This window comes from Propithecus coquereli, unplaced genomic scaffold (genome assembly GCF_000956105.1).
Source record: "Propithecus coquereli isolate 6110/MARCELLA unplaced genomic scaffold, Pcoq_1.0 Scaffold425, whole genome shotgun sequence".
Lineage (NCBI taxonomy): Eukaryota > Metazoa > Chordata > Mammalia > Primates > Indriidae > Propithecus > Propithecus coquereli.
Genome location: NW_012150008.1, coordinates 1,104,943 through 1,120,331, shown reverse-complemented (window position 1 = coordinate 1,120,331; position 15,389 = coordinate 1,104,943). Strand labels below are relative to the sequence as shown.

General features: G+C 46.0%; 2 protein-coding genes across 2 annotated transcripts in view; both read right to left on the bottom strand.

Annotated features, from left to right (window-relative positions):
• Positions 1 to 1,941: 1,941 nt before the first annotated feature.
• On the bottom strand, positions 1,942 to 5,696 carry ZNF304 (zinc finger protein 304). The gene is made up of 2 exons (XM_012653614.1): positions 5,648 to 5,696; positions 1,942 to 3,767 (listed from the first exon to the last, which is right to left on the bottom strand). The coding sequence occupies exons 1-2, from the start codon at positions 5,679 to 5,681 to the stop codon at positions 1,942 to 1,944; spliced, it is 1,860 nt and encodes a 619-aa protein (XP_012509068.1). The 5' UTR covers positions 5,682 to 5,696.
• Positions 5,697 to 11,498: 5,802 nt separating this feature from the next.
• LOC105817819 (zinc finger protein 543-like) overlaps positions 11,499 to 15,389 on the bottom strand; it is a 51,425-nt gene continuing 47,534 nt past the window's right edge. The window contains exon 3 of the mRNA XM_012653613.1: positions 11,499 to 13,310. Within this exon, the coding sequence (XP_012509067.1) occupies positions 11,749 to 13,310 (1,562 nt within the window). The 3' untranslated portion in view covers positions 11,499 to 11,748. The remainder of the gene's footprint in view (positions 13,311 to 15,389) is intronic.

Here is a 15,389-nt window from a genome sequence, read left to right as displayed (position 1 = left end):
GCCACGGCACTCTAGCTCGGGCAACATAGTGAGACTCTGTCTCAAAAAAAAAAAAAAAAGATGATGGATTAATCTCAAAATAGCTATGTGTAGTAAAAACAAACAAAAAAAAGCCAGAGCCCCCACCCCCTAAAATATACATATGATTTCACTTATAAAATTCTAGAAAATGATTGCTGTTGTTTGCAAACTGAGAAAAAAAAAAAGGAAGTATTAGGATGTAAGTATTATAAAGGGACACAAGGGATCTTTTGTTGTGTTGGAAATGTTCATTATCTGGACTGTGGTGGTTTCGCAGGTGTATACACATGCTGAAACATGGTACATTTTACTTTGCATATTTGTAGTTTATTGTGTGTCAATCATACCTCAATAAAGCTGTTAAGAACTAAATGTTCCCCATACAAATCCGTATCTACCATTCCTCTTAGAAAGTTAGATCTGCCAACTATTTTGGCTCTACCACATCTCTCTCTCTACATTTTAGGAGAGCGAGCCCTGCCTCAATGTCAGCAAAAACTGGAGAGCAATGGAGTCCATTTCTGCGTCAGTCACTAGGAATGCTGGCTGGGTAAGAGAATCCCCACCCCTGGATTTCTCTTCTGTCAGTGCTGGGGTTCCTGCCTGTGCAGTGACGGCCATAAGGTCAACTGCCCAGGGAGGTACAGAAATCCAGACATCTTTAGATTATTTACTCTGACAGTGGCCTTGGCCACAGGAAATACAAATATCTGGACACCCTGAAAATTTCTGCACCTCATTCCACACAGTCATAATTGCATGGACATTTGTGGATGCCCCTTTACAATGTAAAAATCTTGTTTGCCACAGTCATCCCCACTCCAGCATCTCAGTGTTTCTGTACCAATCGTGATTCTCATCTTGCCCTGCAGATTACAGTGAATGGCACTTGCCTATGGGATTCTCGCTATCAGAGACTGGCTCCTGTACAGGACCAGAAGATATCAATCCCTCAACAATGCTGAGGAATATGTGAGTCAAGGGACTCAACTGTTGTTTCCACAAACACTAGAGATTTTCTCACCAACCATGCCCTCAGGATGAACACTGGGCTCACAGGAAATCCTGACATCCGGGCCACAGAATTAGGCACACAAAGTTCTTCAGTCTTTCCTAGCAGGCCTAGGACAACAGTGCAAATTAGGTTGAACTAGACTGAGAACTGTTCTGTCATCCTGTGGTCCCCTCTGAGGCACATAAAGATGGTGCCCACAAAAGGTATTCCTCCCTTCATATTGACAGAACCCAATTCTCTCAATCCACTCTATAGAGTAAACAGAACCCCCAAAAGTAAAGGCTGCCTCAATAGGCCTTTGTCACTGTAGTAATCAGAGCAGCACTGGACAGGCAAGGTCCAAAGTTGGGTGATTTGGCAGTAGGGCAAATAAGTCACAACCATCATGTTTACAGTCAACATCTTCCATGAAGGGAAACTTTGTCGGAAAATCCCTAGCATACTTTAGCTCAGATCCTTTTGCACAGAGCTAGATTATGTCCACTCAGAACCTAATCACGAGGGAAAAAATGAGGACCTTCAATGGGCTCAGAACACTCATGGTTCCCTGCAGGGAACAGCGGAGCGAGCACAGAGGTCTGCCTTCCCTGAGCAAAATGTGAGTGATTGACATACAGCTTGTAGCAATAAGATGGCTTCCGCCACAGGCACTGGCAGTGATATAACTGTCAAAAGCCCTGGGCAGTTTAGAAAGTGCAAAACACCTCATGAAAGCATCCCACGTATATGGTGCTTATGGAGAATCTCCCCAGGGTGGATGTATGCACGTACCAGGTTCACCTACTGGTTCTCTCACAAAGGGTACTCACGGAGGTTTTCTCTGGTGTGAGTCGCATAAGGTTGAACAAGGAAATAGCACATTTTCTGCATTCATAAGGCCTTTCTCTAGTGTGAATTTTCTGGTGCTAAACAAGTTTAAGAGATGCAGCTAAAGAGTCACCAAAACTGTTGCACTCACGAGGCCTTTCTCCAGTGTGAACTTTCTGGTGCCGAACAAGATGGGAACTTCTGCTGTAGGCTTTCCCACAATTACTGCATACATAAGGCTTTTCTCCAGTGTGAACCCTCTGGTGTAGAATGAGGCTAGAATTGCGGCTAAAGAACTTCCCACACTCACTGCACTCATAAGGTCTTGCTCCAGTGTGAACTTTCTTGTGTTGAACAAGATGGGAGCTACTAATATAAGCTTTCCCACATTCACTGCACACGTAAGGCCTTGCTCCAGTGTGAACTCTCTGGTGTAGGATGAGGCTGGAGTTGTGGCTAAAGCATTTTCCACACTCATTGCACTCATAAGGCTTTGCTCCAGTATGAATTCTCTGGTGTACAATAAGGTTGGAGCTATGGCTAAAGAATTTTCCACATTCACCACACTCATAAGGCCTTTCTCCAGTGTGGATTTTCTGGTGCTGCACAAGTGTGTCTTTACGGCTAAAGGCCTTCCCACATTCACTACACTCATAAGGTCTTACCCCAGTGTGAATTATCTGGTGCTGAACAAGTGTATCTTTGCAGCTGAAGGCTTTCCCACATTTACTGCACACATAAGACCTTGCTCCTGTGTGGACTCTCCTGTGCTTAATGAGGCTGGAGTTATGGCTAAAGAATTTCCCACATTCAATGCACTCATAAGGCCTTGCCCCAGTGTGAATTCTCCAGTGCTCAATAAGATGGGAGCTTTGACTAAAGAATTTCCCACATTCACTGCATTCATAAGGCCTTTCCCCAGTATGAAATCTCTGGTGTTGAACAAGTGTGTCTTTACGGCTAAAGGCTTTCCCACATTCACTGCACTTATAAGGCCTTTCTCCAGTGTGAATTCTCTGGTGCTGAACAAGGTGGGAGCTTCTGCTGTAGGCTTTTCCACATTCACTGCAGTCATAAGACCTTTCACCAGTGTGAACTCTCTGGTGTTGAACGAGTGTGTCTTTGCGGCTGAAGGCCTTCCCACATTCACTACATGTGTAATGTCTTTTTCCAGTGTGAAATTTCTGATGCATTTTTAGGTGGGACAGATGAATAAAGGCCTTTCCACACTCCTTACACACATGAGATGTTTCTCCACTGTGAATTTTTCTGTGATTAACAAGAGCTGATTTCTCCTTGAACACATTTCCACATGGTAGGCATCTGAAGGGTCTCATCGCAGTATGAGTTATCTGGTTGTCAAGGAGAGTAAAGGTGTTCAGGAAGGCTTTCTCATTATCACTACAATTGAAAACCATCTGTCCATCACAGTCTCCCTGATGTTGCCTGAAACCGGAACTGCATGGGAAAGATTCCATGCACGCTGCCCTTTGATACGGACTCACCCAATCGTGAGTGGTCTGGTGCTGGAAGAGGCCAGAGCTGTCTGACAAGTCCATCCCTTCCTCCCTGCATGCAAAGGATCTTCTGAACACGTGGACTGCACAGCTCTTCACAAATGAAGCCCCTTCATTATCCCCTCTGAAGCCACTTTCTCTACTACGTTGCTTCTGGTGCTGGTAAAATTTTGCACTGAATGAGAATCCTCTCCCACGTGGCCCACACATATACAGTTTCTGCATAAGGTGTGATCCCTGGTGGTCAGCCAAGTGCAAAATGTCTTTCAAGAGTGGGTCACACATCTCACACGGGTGGGCTTCCTGGAGGAATGGACCTGATTCAGGAGTTGTGACCTGTGACACTCTTTCTACAGAAATGCTCTGCTCAGAAGGTACCTCCTCATCATATGCTTCACACCAACAACCTGAAAGGAAAGCAAAGAAATCCTGATGAAGTAGGTATTGACTTTGGTGGGAAGCAGCAGCCCCATCACAAATGTGCATGTGACATGTCAATATGAGTCTACTGGCTTATTGGCAGGACAAGGGAGCCAAGATCAGTTAAGGAAGGGCTGGTTGTCAGTACTAGGCCTCCAAAAGTCACAGAATGGAGGAAACTTAATGATGGGTAAAGACCTAATGACAATGATGGAGTAACGGATAGGGCATAGAGGTGAGGTCTGTAACTCATTTTTCTGCAAAAGGGTTTCAGCAGGGCCTTGGCTGCTGGTGTCAGGTGAGCTCTATGCAGAAGGGTATGTTCAAGCCCAGGAAAATCTGACTCCAAGAAAGCAGCTAATTCTCAAGGATTACTTAATGTACACAACTCATGACATGTTAAAGTAAGCCAGTGTCATAAAGCATTGCAGAGAGAGCAGAGGAGAACGAGGAAAACATGGAGATCAGAGAAATGGGGAAATATCCAACTAATGGAAGACTGGAGGGAAATGACAAGTGGGCAGAGTGGCAAGAATGGGGAAAGAAAAGTAGAAAGAAGGTATTGCCGTGGGCCTTGGCAAAAAACACTTGTGAACACAAAAAAGGCTGAAGGTTTGATCTAAACGCAGCCATAACATGACACCCTCCTCCAGATCCCATTCAGCAGACCCTCTCTAGACCTCCCTAACTGTGGGTGGACTAATATCTGCCCTGTCAGACACCCAAGGCTTTCTGCCCCTCTCCAACTGGACAACTGCATAGGATTTGGAAAATCAATGTTGTAAAGAAAACAAAGGGCAGATGAGTGGTGCAGGCAGACCCACCCCACAGAAAAGAAAAGAAAATGTTAAAAAGGAACCTCCAAGGAAGATTTGGCAGAACAGTCCTGTGGCTGCCACAAGTGACCATGTCAGTACCTGCAATTCCTGACACAGAAAGGCCCCAGGAAATGTCGGCTAGAGAACAGGGGCAGAACCTGGGACACAGAGGTGCCAAAGATCAGGACAGTCACCTAGCCAGTGAGTGCCCATGCTACGTGGAATCTGTTTAACAGACTGAAAAATCCCTGAACCCCTAACCTTTTCCTGCAAGGTTTTGGGGCAACAGATGTTGGGAGTACTCAGAGAGGGAGGGGACACAGCACACAGCCCAGCACTGGCACCCACAGCACTTACTCTGGGAAACTGTGAAGGGAGAGAGAAGAGTCACTGATCTGACTGGATAAAAAGAGCTGCTCCTGGGGAACAGGGGAAGAACCAACCCCACCAAGGACACCAGAGGCAGTAGAAAGGGCTGTGGAAGGCAGCCTCTAAGATGGTCCCCAGTGAGTTCTACGTCTGGGTACTCTTGCTCTTGTGTGAGCCTCTTCCCTTGGATTGCAGGCTGGCCTGACTGACTCATTTCTATGGAACAGAAGATGACAAAAATGATAGAATGTCACTTTCAAAACTAGGTTACAATCCTGGGCTTCCATCCTGAACACTCTCACTTGCTGAAAGAGAAGTCAGCTACCATGTTATGAAATCTACTACAAAAAGGCCCACTGGTGAAGGAAGTGAGGGAGGCCTCTGGAAAACAGCCAGCAAGGAATTAATGCTCACAGTCCAACAAGCCACAAGACACTAAATCTGGAAACAACCATTAGTGAGCCTGTAAGTGGATTCTTCCTGAAATGGGCCTTCAGATGAGACCATAATTCTGGCTGAGAGCTTGACTGAAACCTCATGAGAACCAAAAGCACCCACATAAGCTGTGAAGAGATTCCTAATGCACTAAAACTGAGAGATAATGAATCTTTATTGCTTCAAGCCACTAAATTTTAGGGTTATTTGTCATGTAGCAATAGACAACTAAAACGGGGACTTACCCAGAGTGGCCACAAGTGCAAAGTTCTCCAGCATCACATCACGGTATAGGAATCTCTGAGCCTCCTCAAGGAGTTCCCACTCCTCCCGGGAGAAGTACACGAACACATCCTCGAAGGTCACACAATCCTGCCATTATGGGGACAGTTGAGCCCATAGGCAGATCTCACCCCAGAGCCCTCCTCCCTCCAGTCTATCCCCTCACACACCTACCCTCTCTAGGGGTGGGGAACCTGTGGCCTCAAGGCCACACATGGCCCTCCAGATCCCCAAGTGTGGCCGCTCAACCGAGTCCAAACTTCACAGAACAAATCCCTGAATTTGTTTTGTAAAATTTGGATTCAGTCAAAAGGCTACATTCAAGGATCTAGAAGGCCACATGTGGCCCTCAAGGCCGCAGGTTCCCCATCACTGCCTGGCCCCTCTTCCCCCCAGGCTCCCAACTCAGAGGAGATACCAGGCCTTGGAACCACTAGTGCCTGTTCTCTCCTCATGTCTCTCTGACCACTGTGTCCAGCCCAGAGTAGAACCAGACAAGTGTGCAGACAGATGCTGTCTAAACTCTGTGCCTGGCATGAAGGACCCCAAACACTCTTCTATCAACCAGTTCTCCTGGTGTCATCCAGACCGTCCCTCCCAGACACAACCAAACTTAGGTCAGCCTTCTCCCATAAGCTGCCAATACTAGGGCCATTAGGTCGCACTCTTCCCAACATGCACATTACTCTTTGGACCATACCTTCCTCACACTTGGGACCCCGACCACCACTGACAAGCTCCGGGCCCATACCATATGCACCTCCATGGTATCCCCCAGACCCCACGCCACTCTACACACAGTGTCCAGGAAGTGCTCATCTGTCTTTATAACATGTGCCACAGCCACTCAAGTGCCTAAGCTACAGGCTCAGTTCTCAGTCCCTCGGTTTCACCTTTCTTACTGACAACATTGCCACCATGACTTAAACACACCCCACTCCACTCCACACATTGCTGCTACCTTTTGAACTTCTTTGAAAGAATCCCTCCCCAGAACTAAAAAACCTGTGTGTCCCCTTAATGCCTCAACTAAGGGGTCACTGGGACTTCTTAAACTAAACATGACCAAAGCCAAACTCCTGATATAACCACTAAGAATTACTCCTGCCACCAACTTCTCATCTCAGGTGACGGCACTTCCAACATTGTACCAGTTAAAGCTAAAAAATAAAAAACCTTGGGGGGTGGGGGTCATCCACAACTCTTCTTTTTCTCTCATTCACCCTTCACATCAAAAAATCCAATCACCCTACTAATTATAAAACACAGATTTAAAAAATTCACCAACGTCTCTCACCTCCACGGCCACACCATCAACACTACAACAGTAGGCTCCTCCCTCATGCTGAAAGTCTGCTCTCAACCTGAGAGCCAGAGGGAGCTTGTTAAGATCTGAGTCAGATCATCTCTCTCCTCTGCTTCACATCTTCCATGGCTTTCACCACTCAGGATAGAGGTCCAGCTCCTCAGCCAGCCATTCCTGACTCCTACCCCTGCTCTCTGCTCCCAACACACGTAATTAAGACCTGAGGTTTCCTGAGCACTCCCAACTCAATCTCACCTCCAAGCATTTGCACCCATCTGTTCCTCCTAATATATATACCTTTCCAGTCCTCATCCCATTGTTTGCCGTAAGTTGGAACTTCTCCACATAACTCCATGTAACTCCTGGCCTGGATTCCGGCTGCTGAGCCAGAAGTGATGCCGCTTCAGGGCCCCCAAACTCAAGTGCAGAGACAGAGACAGGTGAAGAGTCCCAGGATATCACTATGCGTCATCAGAAAACATGCTCAGCTATACTTATAAAACATATACAAAACCTACACATTCTCTAACGTCCATTGCCACCACACTCTGGCCCACCCACCATCAAAACTCACGTGAACAGCAGACTCCATCCTGATCTCCCTGTCTACCTCTGTGCCCCCCAATCTCTCCACTCTGCAGCCACAGGGAGTCTTTTAAGACCTGAGTCAGAGCATCTCCCTTCCCCGTACCAAACCTTCCATGGCTCCCACCACGCTCAGAAGAGAGGCCGGGCTTCTCAGGCTGCCATTCCACGTCTGACCCCTGACCACCCCGCTCCCCCGTTCTCACGAGGCATAATGGAGACTTGCGGTTTCCGAAACTCCGACTGTTACCTCCGAGCGTCTGCACAGGCTGGCTCCTGTGCCTTGGAAGCTCTTTCACCCCTCGTCCCGCTGACACTGGGAACGGGAACCTCCCCACATATCCGCCAGAGCGACGGCCCTCCACAGTCAGGAGAAGGGAGTGAAGAGGGCACAACGTCGCGGGACACACCAACCGGGTCGGCGTGGGCTTGAGGGACCCTCCACTCACCTGAACCCGGCCCACCAGCGCCGCCGCCGCCGCCATGAGCAGAACCGGGTCGTGAGAAGCCGCGGACGGGGAGTGCCCTGGGGGCTCAACCGAACCGCACAGCTCCGCCGGGCTGGACGGCCTCGTGCCGACTGCGGCACTCGGAGCCTGTCCCCCCGCACAGAAACGCGCGCAAGGCTGAGGTGCCACCTCCGGGGCGACGAGGACAGGGGGCGGGTGCGAGGCCTCGGCGAGAGCGCAGCCCCGGCGACACCGCCGCGCGAGGCCGCCCAGCCCAAGACAGGGGCTGTGGGTCGTCCCGAAGGCGCGGGGAAGGTCCCGATCTTTTTGCTGCCTTTCTTTGAGGGGTTCTGGGTGGGAAGCCGACCCCACCTAGGACTCCAAGCCTTTAGGGCCAGTGTGGACAGCCTGGGCGCAGGAAAAAGACGTAACGATGGCGACGCCGGAAGTCCCGCCCTCGCCGCCACCGGCACCGGGAAGTGGCGGCCGCGGGCCCAGCTTCGACCGCAGGTGCGCCGGGCACAGACTTCTGGGTGTTGTAGTTTGCGCCCTGCATCGGGCCAGGATCGGCGCCGCCAGAGGGCCCGCTCAGCGAGCGGGGAGGAACATGCGGGAACAGCATCTTGCAGAGCCGGAGCTCCCCTTAAACGGAACGCACCCAGATTCCTGTGGTCACCGGTGCCAATGCCACGCCTCAGAAACCGTCAGCAGGTGGCTCATTCTTTAATCCTCCTGCTTCTGAGGCCCCGGGAGAGGTGCTTCACCTGCTTTCGGAACTGAGATTTAACACATTCACTGCCATGTAAGTTGTATTTAACTCACGCTAGTTTTGAGCCCTGGGCCTCGTGAAGCATGTGTAACTCACATGAGCCGCGTCAATTATTTTTCAAGTTGCATATAACTCAGAAAACAATAAAAACTAACAAAATTTTCATTAGAAAGGATCGCTTTTTTTTTTATTCTATTTTCATAATAAAACACAGTGGCTCCAAGGAAAATTTTTTTTCCTAGTGTGGCAGTGTCTTACACTGAACAATGAGTGTATTTTGCTCGTGGGTATATTTCTTGAAAACTAGCTACACTTGTTTCCCCTGTAAATGTTTCCCATGCAGTAAAGGCATCCCCAATAGCTTCTGAGGCACAAATTTGCCTTCCCTCAGTTAATGCTGACAAACGTCATTTATCACCATGTATGTGATTTGTCTGGTTATGAACTTATCAGTAGAGTTCTCCAGTATTTACTGCTTGGTGTCTAACATGTCACTGACACTGAAGTTTGTGGGTTTTTTTGAGGGGGGCTGTATATTTTTAAAATTATTTTTAATGAATCCACTTCCATGACTGCCACAAACCCAGGCTGTTAATAGTATTGAGTTCTGGAGGTAACTACACCCACTATGGATTTTCTGGATACAATCATAAACTTCTCTCTCCACCTCAACTGAAAATTCACAATCACGAGGCTTCAATCCCTGCCCTTCTATTCCTAGAAACTGCCAAAGCCAACTACGTAGGAGGCTTTTTCAAAGGAAGACAACTTTGCTCTATGAGGCAGACAGCACCCCCAAACCACAAACAGGTTGGGGCTTATGCAGGCCTCAATTCAAGCATTTATTCTGGGAAAATCATCCACCTTGTAGCATGAAAGTAGCAGTTGCAACTTTAATTGGTGTTTTCTTCCACTTAATGACTGTTTCATGATTTACTTAAACATCTGTCATTTGAATTTATGGTTCTTGGTTATTATAAAATTGTTATAAATCTTTGTGTACATGTATTTTGGTATAAGAAAGCCCTCATTCCTAAGGTATATGCTCCCAAAGTGACTTGTTTGGTTATAAAATGTAAGTATGTTTAATTTTGATATGAAACCCTTACCTCAGACCATATATAAACATGAACTCGAAATGGGTCTTAGACTACATGAAATAACTAGAAATATAAAATTCCTAGAAGAAAACATAAGTCAAAGCTTTGCAATGTTGGGGAAGGCAAAGTCTTGGGTCACCAAGGAACACATGAAAGACAAAATATTTTGGTTTACATCAAAATTAAAAGCATCTAATCTTCAGAAGACACTGCTAAGAAAATAAAAAGGCAAGCCCAAAACTGAGAGAAGCTATTTGTGAAACACGTAATTATTTATTTATTTATTTATTTTGAGACAGAGTCTCACTCTTTTGCCCGGGCTAGAGTGCCGTGGCGTCAGCCTAGCTCACAGCAACCTCAAACTCCTGGGCTCAAGCGATCCTTCTGCCTCAGCCTCCCGAGTAGCTGGGACTACAGGCATGCGCCACCATGCCCGGCTAATTTTTTCTATATATTTTTAATTGTCCTATTAATTTCTTTCTAATTTTTAGTAGAGACGGGGTCTCGCTCTTGCTCAGGCTGGTTTCGAACTCCTGAGCTCAAACAATCCGCCTGCCTCGGCCTCCCAGAGAGGTAGGATTACAGGCGTGAGCCACCGCGCCTGGCCAAAACATGTAATTATTTTTATATATTTCTGTACAATATATTTTTTTAATGTAAGATAACACTATCACATGTAGCTCAAAAACTAAGTTCAAAAAGACTACCAAAGGAGGAATTCCAAAATACTCAGACTAAAGGCATTCGTTATTACAATTGGGACTACATCTATGGTGACAACTGTGAAACTCACACATCCCTACCTATACGCACACACGCACAGGTTCACCTGTTAAAATTCTAGTAACAGTTAATCTTCACACAATCTCTTAAAAGATTAAAAATGAGATTCCCTCTATGTGTCTGTTGAAGTTAATCATAAATCTTAATTTAGCTATGTGTTTTGTTTTGGCTCTAATTTGACCTCTAGAAAATTGTTGAGGTGGACTTGGATAACTCTCCCTAAGGAGAGGTAGAGGAGTTGAGAAATGGCAGAGAAGAACTAGAGCTCCCCTGGGTTATGCCATGTACAGTTACACTATCATCCCCATCCCACAGAAAAATAAAGAAAAAGAAATAAACAAGTTAACTAGAGATCAAGAAAGAATGTATGTATTGGGTTGTTAAAGAAACATGAAGAAATGGCTTGTTCTTTTAAGAAAATTAGAGTCTTAGGTGTGCAGTAAAATGTATCCATTCATATGTACATCCTATCTCCTTAAATATAAAATTATTTCACAACTTAAGCCTCCATGTTGCTCATAAAGTCTTATGCTCCTGCTCCCCAAGGGTAGAGACAATGTTCTGGGAAAAAGCAGGCTAACACAAAATGTTTTCAAGCACAACTTCATTTGTCTAATTGTACTGACACTGGACAACAGTAAATGTATACACAGGGAAAAATAAAGGGAAAGAGGGCCTTTTGTTTCTGAAACAGTATGTCCCTCTCCCCAGATAAAATAAGGAAAAAATGACAAATTGCAACAAGCATGTCAGGCAAGTCTGAAAGAAGCTGTGCTCCCATCTCTTTCTCTTTTCTATGTCTCCTCCTCCTTTCTTTGAATGTATCTGAGATAACATTTCACTGTAAACTAAGAAGAAAGATGTGGCTAAACGTTTTCCTATGTGCACAATAACCAGTGGGTCTCTCTCATGGGTGAATTCTCAGACACAGAATAAGACTCTAGGCTGGGTCAATTTCTAACATGATTCTTTAGATGGCAAATGAGGATCTACAACAGGTTTTTCCATAGAAATAGCACTGAGGAGTTTCTCTTTGGCATGAATGGCCAGATGCTGAGTAAGATGCTTCCTCTCACCACAGATTTTCTTCAGTGGTCATATTAAAAAATTCTTTCCTTAATATGAGTTCTTGGATTTTAACTGAAGTCTGTGCAGTTGAAAAAGGTTTTCTCACATCTGTCACAATGGTAGGGTTTCTCCCAGTATGAATTCGTTGATGCTGAGTGAGGGACGAGCTGCGATTAAAGGCCTTTCCACATTTACTGCACTCGTAGGGTTTCTCTCCAGTGTGGATGATGGAGTGTCGAATGAGGTTTGCACTCCGGCAAAAGGCCTTCCCACACTGGATGCATTCATAGGGCTTCTCTCCAGTGTGAATCCGCTGGTGCCTCGTGAGGTGTGAGCTGCGGCTGAAGGCCTTCCCACACTCCATGCACTCGTAGGGCTTCTCTCCAGTGTGGATGCTGTAGTGTCGAATGAGGTCTGCCCTATCGCTGAAGGCTTTTCCACATTCTTTGCATTCATAGGGTTTTTCTCCAGTGTGGGTCCTTTTATGCAAGACGAAAGTGGAGTAGTGGGTGAAGGCCTTCCCACATTCACCACACGCATACGGCTTCTCTCCAGTGTGAATCCGCTGGTGCTGCTTGAGGTGTGATCTGCGGTTGAAGGCCTTTCCACACTCCATGCACTTGTAGGGCTTCTCCCCGGTGTGGATGATGTAGTGTTGAATGAGGTCTGCGCTCTCACAAAAGGCTTTCCCACACTCATTGCACTCAAAGGGTCTTACTCCAGTGTGAATCTGCTGGTGCCATGTGAGGTACGACCGGCGGTTGAAGGCCTTCCCACATTCAATGCACTCATAGGGCTTCTCTCCTGTGTGGATGATATAGTGTCGAATGAAACCTGGCCTATCTCGAAAGGCTTTGCCACACTCTTTGCACACAAAGGGTTTTTCTCCTGTGTGGCTTCTGTTATGCAAGACAAAAGTGGAGCGGTGGGTAAAGGCCTTTCCACATTCACTGCATTCATAAGGCTTCTCTCCGGTGTGAATCCGCTGGTGCCGTGTGAGGTGTGACCTGCGGTTAAAGGCCTTCCCACACTCCATGCACTTGTAGGGCTTCTCCCCTGTATGGATGATGTGGTGCTGAAGGAGATGTGTGCTCTTGCTAAAGGTCTTCCCGCACTCGGTGCATTCATAGGGCTTCACTCGATTGTGAATCTGCACATGTTGAACAAGGAGGTAATTCTTCTTAAAGACGTTCCCACAGTCCTTGCATTTATAGGAATTTTTTCCTTTATGAATCAAGGGATCTGAAACTGTTCCATGTGAGTCACATTCATAGAGACCATCTTCTGGAGAGACTTGTTCCTGTACAATCACTGAACATAAACCATCATCTGTCCCCAAACCATCATGTTCAGGGCTCATTTTCCAAGGGAGTGTCTCCTTCAGCGGGTCCATCTCTGGTCTCCAGTGGCCTTCCTGCATCTCTGATGGCCCATCCTGATCCTTGGCTTGCTCCAGTTGGGAGTCCCCTGAGGCTCCCTGTGTCAGTTGCTGCTCGAGTGAGACTTCCTCAGGCAAGGCCAGGTGAGGAAGGGTAGGCTCTGGGGTCCAGGGTTGTGTGCTGTCACCTGAAGGGAATGCAATATACAAAAGGGCTCATTAGGCATGGCCACATGGAAGAAACAAAATCCCCACTTCAGTGAGAACAAGAAGATGAAAATAGTGATGATCTGAAAAAAGCTATGATTTGAAATCTCTGAAATCCAGGTTTGCAATTTGTTTCTCTTCGGTGCTTGAACTCTTGACACTTTTAAAGGGAAACCCAGAGGAAGAGGCTAGGACTAGGGACAGAGTGTCTGGAATAGAGAGCCCTGCTCACAGTCAAGACTGGGCTGGGTGGACGAGTAAAGATGACACTGTGTGTGGTGAATTTCCTCAAAGCAAGAACATGTCAAGGTGCTACAGAGGCCCGGGAAGGGGCACCTAATGCAGCCTAGATGGAAACATGAAGAGGTCAGGGAGGCTTCCCAGAGGCGGTGCCTCATGAGCTGAGTCCTAATGGAGAGGTGCAGCTGCCATATAGAGGAGACGGAAAAAGGACCTTTCAGCCTCAGGAAATAGATGTACAAAGGCAGAGTCTCCTGAGAATCCAGGGAACTGCAGCGAGAGGATGCAGCCCCATGACAGGTGGGTTGGTGAGGATACAGGGACATGTGGGGGCAGAGAGGAAGCTGATGCCCAGGATTCTGCCTCGGGGACAGCTGGTGATGGCCATGGTCACTCCCAAGACAGGGCTCCTAAGACACAAGGTGAACACGGTCTGAATAGACACGGTGAGTCCACCGTGTCAGAGGAACAGACAAGTGAAATGGCTAACAATACAGACCAGATCTTAAAGAAGAAAACTATAAAACTTAAAGACAATAAACATGTACATGAATGAAGAAATTAATAATATAAAGTCATCCATTCTCCCAAAACCAATCTATAAATTCAGTACAACCCGGAGAAACAGCAACCTGAAAAAGACTGGGAAAAGATCCAGTTTGATGGAGAAAATCATAAAACTTTAAACTATAAGAGGATCTGTATAGACTTAATAATATTCAATCATCACCTCTACCCAAATCAATATATAAATTCATATATAATCCCAACAGGCCTTATCAGTGATATCCATGTTAGGATACAACAATAAAATGGCCATCTGCACACCAAGAAGCAGACCTCAACAAACACCAGATCTGCCAGTACCTTGATCTTAGACTTCCCAGCCTCCAGAACTGTAAGAAATAAATATTTGTTGTTAAGTCATCTGGGTTATAGTACTGTTGCTCTAGCAACCAAACCTGACTAGGATGGTAGGGTGTGGGTAATGTTCTCATTCTTGAGTTGGGTGATAGTGTTAAGAAATGAGAAAATAATTTAATAAATATGTTAATCAGCCCTTAATGATTCAATGATGAGAGTGCATCATGAACCAAGGTTTACAATGAATCAAAGTCTGTACACCTGAGGTCCACTAATAAAAAGTTAGAGGCCACTTGAGTATAATGGTTTAAGACAACAAAAATTGCAGTCCTAGCAGAATTCAATATTAGCTTTTTTTTGTGGCACTTAGCAAGCCACTCAGATGCCATAAGCCTCCATTTAATCTCCAAAAAACAAGTCTAAACATAGTGCCTGCCTTGTAACACTATAGTGAAGATTAAGTGAAACACTGTACATCCATGTTCAGCATGGAGCCAGGCACCAAGTAAAAAACCAACACATAATAGCTATTTTTTATTATGGGTTGGTCAAAGAATACACATCTGGCAACAAACTTGAAAGTACACAAATTTAAGATGTAAGAACATGTGAATTAACCTTGGAGAGTATTTCAGAGTAATAAGGATGGGCTGTGAGATGCCGAATAAAGCCAACATTAAAGTAAAGATCAGAGTTAGGGAGAACAGTAAAGTCTACGGACAATAAGGAAAGAGAATCCAAAGAGCCAGACTCTCAAGTACAGTAAAATCTGAAAAGTTTGTGCTGCAGCCTCAGTTCAATGCTAATTATTACAGTAATGCAACAGGGACTACAGTTAGTTTTAGCAGCTATGATCTAACACAGCATCTTTATGTTTGCATTTCTCTCAACTGCAAATGTCATCCTGTACAAATTGTATTTGTGTACCTAAGTTTTGATAAATTTTAACTTTTTAT